The sequence below is a fragment of the Notamacropus eugenii genome, chromosome 2 (assembly GCF_028372415.1).
Source record: "Notamacropus eugenii isolate mMacEug1 chromosome 2, mMacEug1.pri_v2, whole genome shotgun sequence".
NCBI classification, from domain to species: domain Eukaryota; kingdom Metazoa; phylum Chordata; class Mammalia; order Diprotodontia; family Macropodidae; genus Notamacropus; species Notamacropus eugenii.
The window spans coordinates 85,465,821-85,485,784 of NC_092873.1; the positions used below are offsets into that span (position 1 = coordinate 85,465,821).

Here is a 19,964-nt window from a genome sequence, read left to right on the forward strand (position 1 = left end):
TCCCTGGTCACGCTAGGCAAGCAGTAGTGCGTCCCCGTCCTGGACTTTAGGTCAGAGTTATATTTAACCCAGGGCAGGGGGTGGGGTGTGGGTGTGGCAAATCAAAGAGCAGAGACATAGGCCCAGGAGCTTAGAGGATCCCCAACTGCATTGCTCCCCCAAATCCAAAGCAGTCAAACAGGGACACTGTGTGTAGAATAGGAAGTATACATACGTAGAACTGCCCCTCCTTGACTCACCCCACTGCAGTGCAGAGATGAAACGTGCTGATGAAAGCACATGAGTCAGGGGCTGGAGCCCAGCCAAGGCTGGACCAAGTTCCCTTCTCCCACAGAGGGGACCTAGGCTTCTGGCTCTCCAGCTTTGGGATACCACCTTGCCCCCAACCCTTAGCATCCTCCAGTGGCAAAAGCTCCCCCGGGATCAGATTCTGAACCCCTCCCCCTCCAAGGAATTAGGCATCCAATTCCTGCTCCCTTAAGAGAACCCATTCCTCATTACACAAAAAAATATAAGGTTTGTGCCAAAATATTTTATTGCTGCAGGGCCACCTCCCACCCAATGATGGTAGGTCAGGGTGCTGGGGAGTTGTCTCCAGGTCTCACAGCATCTTCTCAAACAGGGCAATGGCTTCATCTACCTTTTTCAGCTCTGCCTCTGTCTGTTGGAGCTGGGAAAGGGAAGGAGAGAGTGTATGAGAACCCCAAGATCTAAAGGAGATTCTCTTTGCCTCCCAAATGCAGGCAAACCCTCTAGCCCAGAGAGAAAAGACCATAGGAAGGAGCTAAAGGGAAAATGGAAACCACCAAGAGAACAATTTCCTGCCCATCTTGAGGGCTAACCCCAATCCCAGTTTCTGTGAGTCTTACTTAAAACTACCCTATCCCTCTTCTCCCTCTGAGCTCCCAGAGATCACATATTCAGATTTTACATTTAATTATAAAACTTGGATTTTGGAAGCTCGTTTTCCCACGAGGCAGCTGAAGCGTTGTACCAAGTGTCCCATCTCATGACCGTTCACAGGGGTGTTCATCTTTGAAGTAGGAGTTCCAACCAGATGACCCCCCTCCCCGCCAGTTCCACCAACACATCATCAGTATAACAAAGTGTTCATGATCCTAGGAACAGGTCGGGGCACCAGGTGGGAGCCAATTGGAAGATGACAGACAATGTGTTAGGAGGGCTATCATTCCTTTACCCTAATACACCTAACCTAAGGGAAAGCACTTGAGTCAGTTGAGCCTAGATTCTCTGGGAACAAATGGGTTTTCTCCTGGGCAGTTAGAGATAAGGGCCTCATTGTGTACCACAGGCAGGGACTGCCTTCTTTTCTTCCTATGTTCAACACTGCTGTATTGTCTCCCTTAGTTAAACAGTCAGGTTCCACAGGGCAGGCAGAGAAGCCAAGGTATCCTCTTCTCCCTGGTCCCAATGGAGTGGGTAGAATATAGGCAAGAAGGGTTACTTGTTGTCTTACTGACCAACTCCACATCCACCCTGGGAAATGGAACAGGACAGCATCCTAGGAACCTTCCAGAACACCTGCCTACTTCCTCACATTCCAACATTAGCCCCATTTAGTAAAAGGGCAACAGCACAGAGCTAACTCTCAACAAAATACAAAATTAATGCTGGTTTCCCCACTAACTTGCTATATGACCTTGAGTGAGCTGCTGGGCCTTCAGGTTCCTCTTCTGTAAAACTGGGAAGATGGTATTCCCACTAACTTCACCGAAGTATGAACTGTAGAAATGCGAGTTGCTACTGCTGTTGTTAAAATAACTTCCCTTCCCTAGACCTGTTTCCTCTTCAGATCTTCCCAGATCTGATGTTTTCACATGTGCATGATGTTAATGAAAGAGTAGGAGGACAGTCTCATCCCTCCCACTTCCTGCCCCAGCATTCATGTCAAGGATCCCAGGAAAACAACTCAAGGCTTGGTAAGAATATCTTCTGCTTCTAACCTTCTGAGTTCTCTTACAGTTAATGGCAAGAAAAATCCCACAGGAACTGCCAAGGAGCTGTGTACTTGTTAAGTAACAGGAGAGATGATGAAAAGCTGGGAAATTGCATCCTATTCTACTATGGGAGGGGAGAACCTAAAACAGGTGTTGGTAGCCAGGAAGGAACAGATAGACCAGTGCCTGGGACTTTCACCAAGAGAGAATCAAGGGCGAACTGGCCTTGGACCCTGAGGTGGGGATTAACGTGGGGACCCACACACCTTGGCCTCCTCAGACTCCTGAACTTGGGAGGGAACCTTGGTGGCATAGTCGGGAACAGCCCGACGCTCCCGAAGCCTTTCAGCCTGACGTTCAGCTTCCCCGCGTTTGGCCCGGAGCTTTGCCAGCTCTCGAGTAGGATCCACCAGCCCCTGAAGCTGCAGGTGGACAGAGCATCGGTCGGAGGCCAGGCCCACAGCACAGCCTTGTGGGGCGGGGAATCCAGGCAGCAGGATGGTCACGGGTCCAGTGTTGGAGAGGGCCTGCACATAGCCTGACACTGCAGAAGCCTGTGCTCCTGTTGCCTCATCTGCCACTTCCAGGAAACCTGTAGTTAAAGGAAGAGACAAGTGAGGCCAGACGCTGGGACATGTGGTGGGTGAGGAAGGTGAGCAGGAGCTGGCAGAGTGACCTAGACCAACCCTGAAGATATAGACATCCTAAAATGGTAGGGAGCATAGATGGGATAAGTGTCAGGGGCCTAGATGTGATAGAGGTAGAAGACGCCAAGACGGCAGAGTAAGCAGTACTCTATAGTATAGATGTTGAAAAACCCAGAAAAATCCTGGAACAGTGGGGTCCACAGAAAGATAGGGTACAGTAGTATTTTAGCTCACAAGGCTAGGGGGATTAACAGGAACGGTCCGTCCCTCTTGCTGTGATTGAAGGGGACCAGTACAGGACAGGAGGCTTCCAGGCAAGCCCCACCTCAGCAATCCAGCAGGAGATCCTGAGCCCCAGGGTGGTGAAGCAGGCAAGTATCAACATCAGGATCCCTGAGTACCTTCACACAGCCAGGAGAACCGGCAGACACCAGCCCGGAGAACCACCACTTGCACAGCGGCTCTACCTATGCTCTAGTGCAGCCCCCATCGATGAGGAAACCTCCATCAGTCAGATGACATCCCCCAAAAGCTTCAGTATAACCCCAGGGAAACACAGAAAAACTCCACCTGGCCTCGGTACACACCAGCCACCACCACCAGCTCCAGGTCAGCACCAGGTAAGCTACAGCCTCTACAACCTCCAGCACACAAAGCCAGTAACCAGGGCCCTACCCCGCAGCACAAGAAGCATGGGACAGTGTCTTGTATACCCCAGAAGCAGAGATCAACTTTAAAAGCCAGGAAAAAGGCAAACACCATGAGTGAGAACCAAAATAGAAAACAAAGAAAACAAGCTGAGTCGCTCACACTCAGGCTGGCTCCGGGTAAGGTTGTAATCTGCTCGGAGAGAACGAACAGCTCGGGTAATGCTGAGTGACAGCTCAAAAGCAGCCTCAGCCTCAGGATCCTTCCAAGAGAACTGTAACAAGGCAAAAATGCTCATGAGACAAAAAACGGGAAGACAAGCCTTCAACCCTCCCTGCCTCAGGCTCCCTTATGCCCCTCACCCCAGTCCCTACTTCCCCTCAGGGGCTCTGGCATCCATTCTAACCTCACTGGGCTCTGGGTAGGGGGTAACGCAGAGACTAGGTGGGGCCTGGGGTGCCCTCCGAGGCAGGCGCTGATACAGCTCCTCAGTCACAAAAGGCATGAAGGGTGACAGCAGTCTTAGGCCCACATCCAGGCAAGTGTAGAGGGTCTGCCGGGCAGTATCTGCTGCAGCTTGGTCAGTCCCAGAGAGCACAGGTTTCAGGCATTCCTGGGATACAAAAACAGACCAATCCCAACCAGTCAGATTTAGAATGGATCTCAGAGATTTTCTAGTCCAGTTTTCTTACTTTAAATACAAGAAACTTGAAGTACCCTGACACCCAGACAACCTCGAATCCTCCTGTGGAACCCTGAGTACCCAAACAAGTCTCCAGGTACAGTGGAAATGTCTTGGTGAGGGTCAGTTGTAACTTTTCTTCCCCTGGGATCCCAAGTGGCCTTCTGCACTGTCCTGTCCAAAACCCCTTCTATCTCTAGCCTCCCTCACCTTCACTTCTGCTTTTACAGATTTGGGTACCAGAGAGATATACCTCCCAAGATCTGATGATGACTGGAGCATTTCATGTGATTCTCTGGATGATAATACATCTACCCTCCCTGAACCAAGGTACATCCCAGAACCCATCCTACCCTTACCAGGTAAACGTTGCAGAGGTCATAGAGCCAAAAGCTGTACTGGGCAGTGGTGACAGTGGGGAAGTCATAAGCATGGAAACCCTGGTCGCTCAACGCAACAGCTTCACTCAGGCGGCTCTTAATCCAGCGGTCAGCCAAGCTCTCCTGACTGCTGGCCTACACAGGATGATGGTAGGTAGTGTGGGGGGAGTGTAGTGTGAGCAGGAAGAATGCCATTCCCAGAGTTTGGGAATGAGTTAGGTCAGCACAGTCCGCTAGACTAGCACCTGCTGAAACTGCTGTGACATTTGGGGTCAAGCCCTCGAACCTCAAGCCATCTGAGTCTGGCCTATGGAAAATTCCACCCAATTTGAAGTAAGGAATCATATAAACTTGTAGAATCTCAAGGAATTGATTTAAGGAGGTTCAAGATGAGCTAAAAGATTAGCTCATGTGTGGGCTGAACTGTCTTCTTGTCTTCACACCCAAGAATCACCTAGTGCCTATTCAGCTATATTGGAGGAGAGTTTGAGAGTACCACCCTCCCCTTATCAGCCCCTGAGGTCCCTCACTTGGGGAACAGGTGAGGGAACAAATCCATCTCCCAATGCCCTAAGAGCAAACTTGGTGGCGTTCCAGAGCTTGTTACAGAAATGTCGATACCCAAGGATTCGGTTCACGTCCAGGTTAATGTCTCGGCCTGGGGAGATATTGAGGAGTGAGCAAAGGGACATTAGGATGCACACTGTTCCCAGTTCTACATACTGTCCATCACCCTATCCCCCAAGGCTCCAGGGCTAGCAGGCCCCAGGTAAGACTGCAGGGGGCCCAAGGACAGACTACAGGGATAGCTTGGAGAGCAGGGAGGGTTAGTGGGGGGGGGGGAGAGGGTGAGGTCATACCCTGAGAGGTATAGGCACAAAGTCCAAATCTGAGAGCATCTGTGCCGCACTCTGGGATTCCACTGGGGAAATCTGCCTTCTACGTGGAGAGATAAGACATGTCAGAGATAATAGACCCTTATAAGCCCCTCCAAATAGCTGCCCTTTCTGTTCTTCAGTCTCAAAGGGAAGGAAAATCAGCCTTCTCTGTCCCTCACACAAGACCCTCCGTCTCCCAGCCTCCGCTTTGACTGCTCCTCTTGTCTGCAATGTCCCTCCCTTTTCCCCATGTCAAAGCATCCCTTCAAGACTCGGCTTAAGCAGCATGCTCTACATGAAGCCTTTTCTGATTTCCTCTCCCAAACGTCCTTGTCTTTTACTCCTTGGTATTGATTTGTATTCGTTCTCTTTACGTTGATTTTGTATATTTATATATATTTACATTTTTACATATGTTCTGTATATCCTCATACATGCTGTCTACCCTATTAGAAGCCAGGATCCTTAGAGTAAGGAACATTGCATTCTTTGTGTTTGTATCACTAATGCCCAGCACTCAGTAGTTGTTGATAAGTCATTTTTTAGTTGTATCCAACTCTTCATGACCCTATTTAGGGTTTTCTTGCCAAAAATACTGGAGTGGTTTGCCATTTCCTTCTCCAATTCACTTTACAGATGAGGAAACTGAGGCAAACAGGGTTAAGTGACTTGTCCAGGGTCACACAGCTAATATGGGTCTGAGGCTAGATTTGAATTCACAAAGAGGCTATCCATTGTGCCACCTAGCTGCCCAAACACACAGCAGGCAATTAATAAATGCCTGTTGATCTAGTCAAACTAAGGGCAGGAATCATAGGAAATCCGCAGTTCATCAGCAGATGAACTTCAAAGAGCCAGGAAAAGCAGCAAAAACAGAACAACTGCTTTTAGACACTTGTAGAAGTGATCCACATCAGCTAGTGCTGGTACCATGACTCTGTGGAGTTTCATGAAACAACTCCTCACAAGAGGTAATGCAAAAGAGTCAAGCAAGCCCAGGCTATAGACAAAGTCTGTCCTGGAACACAACAGGGGCTTATGAAAGCCTTATTGACTTGTCTTCACTTGTTGAAATGAATGTTGATTATAAACCAATAAAAAAATAGCTTTTCAATCTTGAAAATAAAAAAGCATGCTGACTGAATGATTAAAGGTCATCTAGTCCATTTCCTTCATTTTCTTTCAGGTGGGGAAACTGAGGCTTAGAGGTTACATGATTTGTGTTCATGGTCACACAGCCAATAAATACAAAGCACAGAGTTTGGTATCGTCAGATGCAGGTTTCAGGAAGGGTGCATGGACACTGGGATCCTGACCAAGGATAAAGGGTAGAGGTCAAGTCTCATTTTCTTCACCTTTTCCATGTAATAAGAAGTAGGTGATCAGCACCCAAGTCATTCTGACTCCAAAGCCAGCATTCTATTTTAGTAGAGCATTATCCTTCTCTCCTTCCTTTCTCTATAATCTCCAGATCCTTCCCCATTTCTATCTCTATGAGCTCCCATGTCCCCTCAGAAGATTCCACAGGTCTCCTCCCATCTCTTCAGAAGTCGCATGCTCTCCCCAAGCTCTAACACCCCATACCTGCCCCTCCTTGGCTTTTTCTATTTCACCAGGGTCAAGATTGCTGTTCAGGAGTTGGTCATGGAGTCCCTAAGTAGAGATGAGGGAGTGATTGGCGACACTCATCATAGAGGGTCTAGAAATTTCCTAGAAGAGGGGACCTTAACTTTTTTTTTTTGGTCATGGAACCCCCTCTGGCAGTCTGGTGAAGCCTATGGGGCTGCTTTCAAATAGTGTTTTTAAGTGCATAAAATAAAAGACACAACAAAATAAAAAACAAATTATATTAGAATACGGTTATCAAAATACAAAATATCAAAATACACACAAGTTCACAGACCCTAGGTTAAGAAATATTTTTCTAGATTTCCCAAAGTCCCCTCCACTTCATTCTCTAGGCCTTGGATAGCTAACCTTACCTGCAGGGAGAGCCCACTGATGACATCTAGGGGGTCAATGACATTACCAAGTGACTTGCTCATTTTCCGGCCATGGGAATCTCTGACGAGGGCATGGAGATAAACCTGTGGGGACAGAGCAGGGAGTAAGGGGTCACAGGTCAGATGGCTTCTCCCTTCCTACTCCTACTAGTTGCATACAAGAGAAAGGAGTGCTCTATCCCCAAAATCCTTGATTCAACTGTCCACCGTGCAATTCAGCAGAATTCTCCATAGATTTCTGGTGGCCCACACTCTGGCTTATCCCTCAGATCCCATCCTGAGGGATCAGACAGATAACTTGGAGATTCTGGGGGAAATATGCTGAATGTCCCAGTGGAGGCCCTTAAAGCAGATATTCTAAGATAGGGAGGGCATCCAGACCAAATATTTTAAGATATTCTTTGTGGAATGATCTTTTTTTCAGGGGTGAGGGCAGGGAGGGGCACACTGTTATCAGGGGTTGACCAGGCTAAAGATGGAAGTTCCACTGTTAGGAGAGAAACTATGCCAGAAGCCACAGCACATAAGAAAGGGCTTTTCTTCCTACCTCTTTGAAAGGCAGTTTCCCTGTTAGCTTCAGACCCAGCATCACCATACGGGCTACCCAGAAGAATAAAATGTCATGTCCTGTCTCCAGCAAGGTCCCTGGGTAAAATACACTTAGGTCCTCTGTCTGAAGAAAAGGTAGAATAGGGAACCAAGTTTCTGAGGTGAAAAGTCCAGGACATCTGGTTTCTCAGTCTATTTCCCTCACCACCAGTACCTACTCTTCTGTTCTCACCCCCAACCTATGACCCAGGTGTCCAACCCCCAAGTCCTTTTACCAGTAAGCCAGTATCTTCCCTTATAAATCCTATGGAGGAACCAAATGTCAGATCCCAACCTTCATACCTGGTTGGGCCATCCAAAGATGGAAAAAGGAAAGATGCCAGAGGAGAACCATGTATCTAAGACATCCTCGTCTGGAGGGGAAGAAATCAGGGTCAGTAGTCAAGTTGGAATAAGGGGTCCAAGCTCTACCACAGTTGTCCCCTCAGACTCTGCACCCCCTCCCTTCCCCACAGCCAATCCTCTCTTACCCTGTGAGAGACTAATCTTGTCTGGGGATACTCCAAACTCCTTGGCTGCCTTCTCTCTCGCCTCCTCCTCGCTTCGGCCACTCACCCAGTACCGACCATCAGGATCCTGTCCCCAGAATAAGAGAACATGCTACTCTGATACCCTCAGCACCTTTCCTTGGACAACATTTATTCCTCTTTCCTTTATAAGAATGTAAGCATCTGCCCTGCCCTAGCTATGGGTCTCCAGCTTCTATCCACTCCCCTTCCCCCATGTTCCCATTCTCCTCAAGGACTTTGGAATCCACTCCTTCATGCCCCTAATTCTTCTCCCATAGGGATCCCTGTCTATCTTGTCAGCCCCCCTTCAACCTCCTTCCCCTTCACCTACCTCCACCCCTACTCCCAGATCCCAGAAGGCTGACAAAGGGCACAGTTCCTTAGTTTCTGACTTTCCTTGCCCCTAATATCCTTCCCTCCCCTCTCTCTCAGGGATGCCAAGGTCCAATTCTTTCACCTCTCCAGGGGGCACTCCAGGATCATTAACAGTGACAAAGTAGGCAGGGATTCGGTGACCCCACCATAGCTGCCGAGAGATGCACCAGTCTCTGGGGAGGAAGGGAAAGAGTACAGAGTTAAGAGAAGGGGCTCAAGCCTAGGAAGCCACCATCTTCCTCTCCTGATTAAATCTTACCCCCTCCCCATCACCCTGTTCTAGTCCTCTCTCATAGCCCCCACTTGTTTCTGCTTTTAACCTCCCCAGCCCTCCCCTGACATGTACCTGATGTTGTCCATCCAGCTGTGCCATATTTTCTGATGGATCTCAGGCACTATCTTAAGGTCGCCGCGAGTCACAGCTGCACTGGCTGCCTGGGCCATCTCCCCACACCTCACATACCACTGGGGCTTAAGGAGGGGTTCAACCACATCCTTGGAGCGGCTGCAGAACAGACACATATGAAAAATGAGACCTTTTCTCTGGAGGCCTGCCCTGGCCTCCAGCTGAAAGATTTGCTCAAAAAAAAAAAAAAAAAGGGGAAAAAAAGATTCACTCTTACGTGCATAAAGGTACCACCATTGGATTGTCCTTCACTGCCCGGAATAGTCCCTTGTCTTTTAGGGCTGCCAACACTGCTTTTCTTGCCTCGAACCGAGGAAGGCCCTATAAGGTAGAAGAAATGTCAAGAGTCCTAGGAGAAACCACTGCCTCCACAGCACAGGGATCCAACAGCCCTCTCTTCTCCCTCAACCCTAAACCTTCTCCTTTATCTAGCCTCACTTTTATGAGGCTTCTCTCTTCTTACTTTCTCCTCTCTGTCAGACCTCCCATCACCCTCTCAGCTACTCCACCTCTTAACCTTTCTCACCAGAAAAGGAGGGGGAACATTGATGAGGTTGCCTTGGTGGTCCATGATGCTCACTGCCTCTAGATTGTGCCTCTGCCCAACCTCATAATCATTCTGATCATGGGCTGGTGTGATTTTTACAGCACCTACAGGCAGGGGAAGACAAGGGCATGAAGGTCCCAGAGGTTTCTAGTCCCAGAAGAACTGTATATACCACCCAAGTCACTGTCCAAATGTATCACTGCAAGAAGCTTCTCCCCCAAATCTCTGGGAAAGCTCCTGCTCTGAGCAAATATACTTTCTCTATCCTCTGGAAAAAGTAAGGTGAGAAATGACATGGATGCCACTCCCCTGAATCCCCAAACACATGAAGAAGGCCTCCTATCACCCTTGTTCCTGAAGTGGGTTGGGTAAAAAGTCTATTCCTTCCTAGTTCTGCCCAAACTCACCAGTGCCAAACTCCATGTCCACAAACTCATCAAAGATAATAGGAAGGCTTCGAAGGAGAAATGGGTGCATAACACTCTTTCCCCGAAGGTGCTGGGGACAGAGGAATCAGGACAGAAAAGGTCAGCACCGAGGGGAGTCCAAAGACAAGGGATAGGAGAACACAAGTATCTTCCCTGATATAAGCTCCAGACTGGGACTGTCCTTAAACCCCTACCAAAGGACTTCTTCCTTAAAAATGGATCTACAGCCTGCTTCAATATTCTCAACCATTCTCTTATCTAGAGGAAATTCTACTCTCTCTGTCCTTAGAACTTCCTCCAGATGTCCAGGGTCCACTGAACAGGAATATGTAGCTCCAGATAGGGATACAACCTGGTTTTATGTGAAAGTCTTCTCCTCTGAACCCTTATTTCCCCTCCCTCCTACCCACAGCCCCTTCTTTTGGGAGTAGGTTTACTCCACTTGCTTCCTGAGACCAGGGACTGTTGTGCTGCTGCCTATCCTGGGGGTCTGGCTAACACAGAGGTTGTACTTAATAAAGAAGACTTGTGGGTGAAGGGATTGGTGAGAGAATCTGCCCTTTACCTGGTATCTAGGGTCATTGGGGTGCACAGCTACAGCTACATCTCCCAGCATGGTCTCAATACGAGTGGTTGCTACCACCACCTCCTCATCGCTCTCTGGGGAAAGGGAGGAAGGAAAACTTAGTTAGCCTCTGCCTTTTCCCTGGGATAGAGGACCCCAGTTGTCGCTGGACCCTACCTGAATCCTGTAACTTGTAGGCAAAAGAAACAAGGACCCCAAATTCCACTTTCTCCTGATAGCCTGGGACAGACAGTAGGGTTCGGCCCGACAGCTCCTTCTTATCTACCTGTGGAAAAATCGGGAAGAATGGGGGCAATTAGAAAAGGAGCTTTATGTAACAGGAAATGGACTGAGGAGATGATACAGGGCAATGGAGGGGAGTCAGGAAGCTAGCCTGGAGAGAACAGCAATCTTCCTGGGATCACTACACACCTCAATGTCAGAGATGGCAGAGTTGAGACTACAGGACCAGTTGACAAGGCGGGTACTCCGGTAAATGACACCATCATTATGGAGGCGGACAAAAGCCTCTGTGACAGCTGTTGACAGTTTCTGGAAAGGGATGAATGGTGGACAAAGGTAAAGAGAAGAATGTTTTGCTTTTGGAGAAGGAGGTCCTAGTTACCAGGGTGAAGGATCTGGGGTGAAAGGGAAAAGGAAAACCCTGATGGGGGCCTGGTCACTCCCACCACATGCCCAGGGAAGAATAGTCTTCTCCACCTCAAAGACCATGAGGGTAATGAATTTCAGCCCTTACTCTAGTCCCCTTCCCTCTACTCCCCTGTCCCCATCTTTACATCCTACACTAGCCATAGTGATAGAACTGTGTGTTTCCTGTAGCAGCAATGATTCTGTCAACTGATAATGGCCTCACTGGGACCCAGCCTGACAAGAGTAGAGAAAGTATGCCGGGAAAAGAGCACTGAGACTTGGAACCAGGAGGTCTGGGAGGATCCCTGGCTCTGCCTATCTTTGGGACAATGGACAAGTTCACTTAACCTCCCTGAGTCTCAGTTTCCTCATCTGTAAAATGAGGGGGTTGGAAAAGGTCTCTCCCAGCTCTACATCTATGATCCAAATGAAGCAGTTGAACCAGATGATCTCTGAGCTCCCTTCCACTTCTAAATATTCTGATCCCACAAGTAAATAAAGACAAAGGTAGGACCTTGAAAGCCAGGTAGAAGAGTCTGGACTTGACACAGCCACTGAGGGAACATGAAAAAGGGCATATCTGCATAAGCTAACACTTCACTGTCCCCTCCTGTTTCTATTGCATTTATGGAGTCCTTCATGAAACTGTGTTAAGAGGGCACAAAGAGGCTGTACCTAGTAAAAAATACCTGCGGGTGGAAGGGTTGGCTGGTGAGAAAATTTGCCCTGTACCTACTATCTGGGGTCACTAGGGTGCAGTCACAACTACACCTCCCAATGTGACTGCTGCCGCCACCACCTCCCCTTACAAGGGGGTCCCTTGAAAGCAAGGATATCTCCTACTTTTCTCCCCTTACACCTAGCTCACAGTGCTGTGTGCACAGAGAGCAATTCACTAAGGATTTACTGGTCCATCAACCTCACTTTCTTCCTTGCACAGACCCTCCCTCTCTCAAATCAAAGTCAATTGCAAGCCATGTCATCATCTTGACGTCATGGTCCTCTTCTAGAACGAAGGACAAACACAACAACAGCTGGTCCATAAGTGATACTGCTGGATCACCAATCTAGTGAATCCTAGCTCCTAATCCCCGTTCCTTGGGATACCCTCTACACTCACAGGGTCCATGGTGAAACAAGCTCGATCCCAATCCAAGGAACCACCGAGCTTCCTCAGTTGATGGTAAATACGGTCTCCCTTCCTGAAAACAGATGAAGGAAAAGCTTTGGAAAGAAGGTTGGTCAGCCCTGTCTCCACTCTTCCTAATCTTCATAGCCCCTCTGGCTGCTGAGAGCAGACAGACAGACAGACACTCATTCTCTCTCTCCTACTCCACAATATGCTTCCCCATCATGGAATCAATGACAACTGAGCCTTGAAGTAGGGAGAACCTAGGTTCTCAAAGTTCTCATATGGAGAGAATATGGAGGCACTCTTCCCTGACCCTGTGAATCCTTCCATGCCAAGAAAAGGATAAGTGTTGTGCACTCACTCATTCTTCCATTTCCAGACTTCCTGCAGAAAGGCCTCTCGACCAAGCTGGTGGCGGTTCAGACCACGCTCCCGCCATAGTTTCTTCTCCACAATAACCTGTGTGGCAATACCAGCATGGTCACAGCCTGGGTTCCACAGGGTTGTCTCTCCTCTCATTCGATGCCTGGAAAGGTTAGAATTGGGGATGGGGTTGTGATGTTTCAATAATATTAAGAAAGAAAAGAGCCAATAGTCCAATTGGAGGTTATATTGATAAGGCAGGAAGGCCCAGAAATAGAAGGCCAACTAGAAAAAAAGGGAATCAGAGGTTGAAGATGGATGTGTCAGACTGCATCAGTGTAAGTGAGGGAAGGGACTCTATAAACGAACTGGAGAAGGATGACAAAACAGTCCATAAAGATACCCAAGGCTGTTCTAAGATGGATGGACAAAGAAGCCAATGAATAAGTGAAAAAAAAAGCTGAAACAGTAAAGGAAAAAAGAGGACTCATGGAGAAAAACTTATCAAAGGAATAAAAAGCTAATGAGAAGAGAGGAAAGTCAATGAAAAGAAAGAATTAGAAGCAGAGGTCCAGAGACCACAGAGAGGGGTCTTAGGAAGTAAAAGAGCCTTACCAGCGAGTCAGTGAGTCCTGAATGGCGTTGGTGAGGGCATGGCCAAGATGCAGGGACCCTGTCACATTGGGAGGTGGGATGCACATCATGAAGATACCTCGAGGATTAGGCTCGGACACATTGGCACGCTAAGGGGAACATGAAGAGGCGTGTTATCTTTAGATTTTCCAGCATTCCTTGGCCCTGGTCACTCCCAGTCAGTATTTCCTTCTCAGACCCCAGTTTGTAGCCCCCTAGCAGTTGGTTCTCAATCGAACCTTCCATTTTAGCCCAGATTCCTTTAAGGGAAACAGCATCCATCTATATGCTTACCCCGTACTCTGGTTTGAAGAATCCTTGGCTCTCCCACCATGGGTACCAAGCAGCCTCAACATACTGGGGGCTATAGGAGTCAGGCATGGCACCACTGACATCTGAAGGAAGAAAAGGGAAGTCAGCGGGATCACAGTGCAAACTTCTAGGCATAAAGGATAGAAATAGGGGGAAAGGACTAGACTGGATTTTACTGGTCGAGAGAACTCCCAGATAAGAAAACTCCCACTAGCAATGTAGGCCAGCAATTTCTCTGCAGCTTATAGTCTCAACAGAGTTGCTTAGGGCAGTGACAAGTAAAGTAACTTGTCCAGAATCACACAGCCATTATGTTACGTATCAAGATAGAACCCGAACCCCAAGTCTTCCTGAATGCGAGTCCAACTCTGTCCACTATGACATGTCCTCCCCAGATGGAGGAAATACAGTAGAGAGAGAGATGTGGATTCAGCTTAGGAGTCAGGGGTAGGAAGAGATGCTGCCATGTCTTTCTCCTCCTCCTGCTCAATACCTTTCTTCTCCCCTGGTGGGGTAGGGAGATCATAAATTATGACCCCAGGATCCCGTTTCTCCTTCTTCTCAATTTTTGGCTTCTTCTATATGGGAAAGAGAAAATGATTCAGATCCTGTCCTAGGGTACCCTCCCCCTCAGCCCCTTCTACCTCCCTCTTCTCCCATGCCCTCACCTCCCCAGGAGGTGGCTGATGCAGCTGATTTTTTTGCTTCTGCTGAAATTTCTCCAGCTTTTCCCGCTTCTTTGCTTCCTTTTTCAGCTGGGCTGCGGTCTTGGGGAGCCCAGAAGCTTCAGAACCTGAAAAAAAGGCTCAGTCGTCTAAGAGTCTTTGCAAAAGGCAGCTTCACATTTCAGATAAGAGTCAGAAAATGTTAGCCTGGTACCATTTTGTTCATCGCTTCCTCCTTTTATCACTTTACTATCTTACCTCTTCCTCTATAGTTGCCCCTGAATCTTTCCACTTCTCTCTCTTATTCAGTCAAAGACAGGAAGTGAGCTCCATAGAGGAGGAGGACTGGAAATCCTTAAGAATATCACACAGTATAGTAGAAAGAGCCATGAATTTGTAATCATAGGACCAGGGCTAGTCACTTAACCTCTTTGGGCTTCAGTTTCCTCATTTGTAAAATAAGAATTGAACTAGATTGCTTCTAAAGTCCTATCTAACTCTAAATCTGTGATCCTACAATTCTGTGATCCACTCAGCCTCCCCTTCTCCAGTCCTTACCTGATTGCTGTGGGATAGACCGTATCCCTGCACACAGGGACACTTCCCCTAACACAGCTCGAAATTCTGGTTGCTGGATGCATGTCATGAACCAGCGGCTCACGTTACCCCAAGCCCAGCGAGCAGGAGGATCCAGAACCTAGGGAGGAGGAGGTATAGAAGGCCAGATGAAGGAAGGTACAACATACCCTCCTACTCATCCAGACTGCCCAGAAATTCCACTCCCTGTTTTCCTGACACTAACCCTTTCCATTTTGCCCAATCCCAGGTCTGGTTTCTCCCCGCAAACAGTCTTCTTCCTCAGCCCACCCCAGGGCAACTCACATAGCGGAAAGGTAGCAGAAGGGCTGTAACAGCTGCCAGGTCGGCCAAAGTTGGAGCTTCCCCCGCCAAATAGGTATGTAGCCTCAGTCTCTCCTCCAGTGGACCCAGTGCCCGTCCCAGGGCTCCCAGAGCTGCCTGAGGAGGAGGTGAAAAGAGAGGAAGTTATGCAATTGTAGTCAAAAGAAATCTGGGTTCAAATCTCACTTGGGATATCTTGATACCACTGTTCAGTTCAATTTTTCAGTTGTGTTTGACACTTTGTGACCCCATTTGCCATTTCTTTCTCCAGCTCATTTTACATGAGGAAACTGAGGTAAAAGTGGTTAAGTGACTTATCTAGGGTCACACAGGTAGTAAGTGTCTGAGGCCAGATTTCAACTCTGGGAGATGAGTCTCCCTAACTATAGGCCCAGTGCTCTATCCACTCTGCTACCTAGCTGCCTCCTCAAGACTGTGGGCAGGTGATTAACCTCTTTAAGCTATTTGCCACAGGTAAAATAGGACTAATAATAACTAAGGTGCCTAGCTCACAAAACTGTGAAAAGCAACTAATGTGAGATGTTGTCAAATACTCAAATGCCAGCCATTCTTCTTCTTACTGCCAGCTAATTATTATTCTCCCTCCTTTATTATATTACCCTAATCTCCCTCCCTCCCACCAGGATTCACTCCCATCTTAGGGCCATACTATTAATTTCTTCTTAATGCTCTCCAGAAATGAGACTTTTGTCCTATCTACAGGCTGGTCTTGGTCCCCTTTCCGCCAATCTTGTTTCCTAATCACTTAAATTCTCTTCTCTCTACTGCTCCCTCATCAACTAGTCTCTCCTCTTCCCTTCAAATCAATTTTTACTCATCATTCTCATCCTGTCTCCCCTCTTTTGTCTAAATCGAAACCTAAATGAACAAGCCATGATAATGCTAATTATGATTAAGTTACAGAGTTAATGTTGACCTGCATTAGTGTATGGAATTTCTGTACCAGTGTGTGTTTACGAACATCCTTTGGGTTTAAAAATAAGCCTGTAAAATAGTTGGCAGCATAAGTACCCCAACTTTGCAGATGTATAATCTCTGGCTCTGAAAGATGACATGATACTTAAGGCTACATCTGGGAAGTACTGGTTCCGGGACTCTCTAAATCTACCAATTCCAAATCCAGCACTCCTTTCACTCTACTTGTCTCACTATCTCTCCAAGACCCACCCTCCAGTTCAACCTTTTCCACTTTCCTATCTCCCCATGAACCCCTCTTCACCTGAGGGTCCTGGGTTGGGTTCCGAAGCCCTAAAGCAGGTAGTGTGGCCCCACAGGCGGCAGGCACAAGCTCTCCATCAGCATAGCTGACCCACTGTTGGACAAGGGTAGCTCCCCGGCTCCCTCCAGGACCTCCCATCCCTGCAGGCCACAGCAGCTGGGCAACAGCTGCTGCTCCCCACACCCTCAGGCCCCCTGGTCCCTGCTCCAGGACTGGCAGACGAGGTGGGGGGATGGAAGTTCCACTGGAAGGGGGTGGCTGGAGACAAACCCGGGGAGGAGGCCCTCCCCACCCTGGGCCAGGTCCAGATTCTCCATATCGTGCAGCAATGAGGGCCCGGAGGCTGGGGAAGGCATCAGGGTGAGGAGAGACATATAGGATGGACATAGTCCCCAGGTGTGGCAGGAGCCTCCGCCACACTTGCTGAGACCTGGGAGGTAAAAAAAAAAAAAAGGAACAGAATTAAGGGAGAGACAGGACCCAAAGGGATCTCAGAGGATCAAGAGGCCGAGGGGTAAATGTCAGACAAAAGTTTAAGCTATCATGCTTCACCAGACCTCACTGACAACTCCCCATCGCCTACAGATAAATGAAACGGCAAAATCTGTGAAACGGAGTGGGGGTGACGGGGTACAGATAATAAAACACTAGAGACGGAGCAAACCAGGGTTTAGCCAAAGATCCCGAGACCACGGTCAAGAACCATTTCCTGCCCTGCCTCATCCCTTTGGGCCCCAACTGCCTCCAGAGCCATAGTACGGAAGATGGGAACGCTGGAGGTAGAGGCTTAAATCCCATCTCTGTGTCCCCTAGAGGGGGAAGGTTTGGGGGGGCCGGTAATGAGCCTCGGTGAACACAGAACGAGGGAGCAGTGAGGGGCCGAGTCAGGATCTGATCACTCGGTGGCCCCAAGTGCTGGGGAGTTGGGGTTTCCTAGCATCGAGACTACGAAGGGAAAAGGGAAGGCTGTTTGGCGATACTGCAGGAACTCGAGCGGGGTCGGGGATATGGGGGAGGAAGGGATAACAACTTCATGTCCGGACTACAGGGAGGGCCGGGCCGGGGCAGAGTAAATGGGGGCCAGGGGGTGTTGGGGGGATTGGTGCGCAGGCTGGCCGATAACTTCCAAGCCATGTAGGCCGGAAAAGGGCCCGTGGAGAAGAGAAGCGGATGAGGACGAGCTTCAGGGAGGATGGGGCCGTACCCTGCAGCAGGGTAGCGGCGACAGCTCGGGGTCCTCCCCTGCTACCAGCGAACACCGGCTCCAGCCAAAGCCGCGACTGCGTCCACGTGTCTCGCCGCCTTTGTGACAGACCACCACTTCCGGATTCCTCGAAGGACCCCAGGTTTCATAGCTGTTTGGTCTGGAGCCTGTTCCGAAAAAAGAGAGTCGGGGTCCTGGCGGGCTGGGACAGGGTTGGGGGAGATATAGAGCTCTCTCCTGGAAGGGGGTCTGACCCTCGCTGGGGTGGTCAGGGATTGTTGGGGGGTGCGGGCAGCTAGCGTTGGGAGGGTGGAGCGGGCCTTGTAAGGCTCGGGATCAGGCGGCTCCCAGAGCTGCCCTCGCCTCGGGCAGGCAGGGGGCGGGGCTCTCATCAACAATGGCCTTAGTCTGAGGCTTGGGCATGCGCAGGTGCCCCGCTGCGGTGGGGTTCTCGTCAGTGCTGTCTGAGTCGCGGGCCCAGACCTACACCTGTGAGCCCGCTGGCGTAGTCTGCAACCGGTCCCGGGGACGGGTTCCTTTGGATGGGTTTCCTGGTCTCACGTTTGACCTCCCACGGTAGAAGAAATTATTAAGTAAAGCTCAGTCAATCTACAAGTATTATTTAGTGCCTATTATGACACACTTTAGGGGTACAAATAAAAAAAGTGCGCAGTGATGGGGCCCGGGGTTGGGGAGTGGGCAGGGGAACACCACTAGGAAAGCAGGCTCTTGGAGGCAGTGCTTGGGCTGAGACTTGAAGGGAGTTAGCTGGAATTGATAAGGGAGACAAGCACAGGGATGGAGGGCAGGGTGGGGGAGCAGCCAGTGCAAAAGTCCCGAGGAGGGAATGTCCCAGCAACATCAGATAGGACAGTTTCCCTGAAATGCACGTGAGTGGGAGTGACGTGTTATTGGCATGGCAAGATGTCAACAGATTGTGAAGGGCTTTGAATGCCACACCGAGGAGTTCGTATTTTATCCTAAAGGGAGGGGGAGCCACTGGTTCTTGACAGGTTCTGCCCAGCACTTCAAGATTATCATTCTGGCAGCTGTGTGTGGGGTGTACTGAAGTGAAAACGGAAACAAGGGCCAGTTAGGCTATTAGAACAGTCCAGATAAAAAAATGATTGGAGGTCTAAAAGGGGAGGGGCAAGAAGCATTTATTAAGTATCCACGATGATGTGCCTCTAGCTAAGGGCTGGGCACTCAAAGGAAGGCAAAATCCCTGTTCTCAAGAAGCCAAGTGTTATTGGGGGAAGGGGGGAGAACAGGACAACAGGTAAACAGGGATGTACAAAGGGATCTACAAAATAAATTGGAGATTATCTCACTAGCACAGTACTGGGAAAGGTGTCTTGCAGAGAGTGGGATTTTAGCTAATACTTGAAGGAAACAGAATCTGAGAGGTAAAGATGAGCAAGAGTTGTTGGCGTGGGAGACAGCCAGGGAAATGGGAGAGTTTGGAGATGGAGTGTCTTGTGTTCAGAACCACAAGGAAGCTCTCATCACTGGATCACAGAATAGTGGAGGGGAGAAAGATGTAAGAAGTTTGGAAAGAGCAGGGGATCAGGTTAGAAAGGGCATTAAGAGCCAAACAGGTCTTTATATTTGATCCTAGAGCTGATGGGGAGCTCTGGGAGTTGACTGAATTGGGGAGGAGGGTGTTGCAGACTGACCCAATCAGTTTGTCAGATAAGTGGAGGATAGATTGGAGTGGGGAGAGAGAGACAAAGACAGAGACAGAGACAGAGAGAGACACACACAGAGGAAGATCAAAAAGCAGTCTGTCATAGCAGTGCAGGCATCAGGTGATGAGGGCCTACACGAGGGGAGGAGCAGTGTCAGAGGAAGTGGAGTAGGGAGGACAAAGTGAGCACTCAAAGAGAACACTAGGTTTAGAGTCTGGGAATGGGAGATTGGTAGTACCCTGGTGATAATATGGAAGTTAGGAAGAGGGGAGGGTTTGGCAGTGAGGTAATGAGTTCAGTTTTGAACATGATGAGCTTATGATATCTGCATGGCATCCATTTTGAGAGTGGGATCAGGAGAGATGAGGTCAAGAGAGGTTAGGGCTGAATGAGTAGATCTGGGATCATTGAGATGATCACTGAAACCTGGGCTCTGGTAAGATCACCAACGTAAATAGTACAGAGGCAGAAGAGAAAGGGGGTCCAGGACAGAACTTAGAGGAAACCAAAAGTGATTTAGGAGCAGGGGTTGAAAGACACT

General features: G+C 48.9%; 1 protein-coding gene across 1 annotated transcript; it reads right to left on the minus strand.

Annotated features, from left to right (window-relative positions):
• Positions 1-512: 512 nt before the first annotated feature.
• On the minus strand, positions 513-18,134 carry VARS1 (valyl-tRNA synthetase 1). The gene is made up of 30 exons (XM_072637460.1): positions 17,736-18,134; positions 16,532-16,961; positions 15,274-15,408; positions 14,950-15,088; positions 14,395-14,519; positions 14,220-14,304; positions 13,709-13,809; positions 13,397-13,524; positions 12,780-12,944; positions 12,407-12,488; positions 11,068-11,187; positions 10,813-10,921; positions 10,636-10,730; positions 10,050-10,140; positions 9,622-9,746; positions 9,313-9,416; positions 9,036-9,194; positions 8,772-8,862; positions 8,276-8,381; positions 8,088-8,158; positions 7,744-7,869; positions 7,176-7,280; positions 6,778-6,846; positions 5,176-5,254; positions 4,846-4,973; positions 4,295-4,450; positions 3,660-3,866; positions 3,416-3,527; positions 2,225-2,550; positions 513-670 (listed from the first exon to the last, which is right to left on the minus strand). Exons 2-30 carry the CDS (start codon positions 16,916-16,918, stop codon positions 602-604), a joined length of 3,795 nt encoding a protein of 1,264 aa, XP_072493561.1. The 5' UTR covers positions 16,919-16,961; positions 17,736-18,134; the 3' UTR covers positions 513-601.
• Positions 18,135-19,964: the final 1,830 nt, after the last annotated feature.

Excerpts from the sequence above, each read along its gene's own strand:
- VARS1 (XM_072637460.1), bottom strand. The coding sequence starts at position 16,918 with ATGTCCATCCTATATGTCTCTCCTCACCCTGATGCCTTCCCCAGCCTC. Across the intron at positions 14,520-14,949 it reads GTCTATCCCACAGCAATCAG|GTTCTGAAGCTTCTGGGCTC; the intron begins GTAAGGACTGGA and ends CCTTTTTTTCAG. Across the intron at positions 4,451-4,845 it reads TTCCCTCACCTGTTCCCCAA|GCCAGCAGTCAGGAGAGCTT; the intron begins GTGAGGGACCTC and ends CATCCTGTGTAG.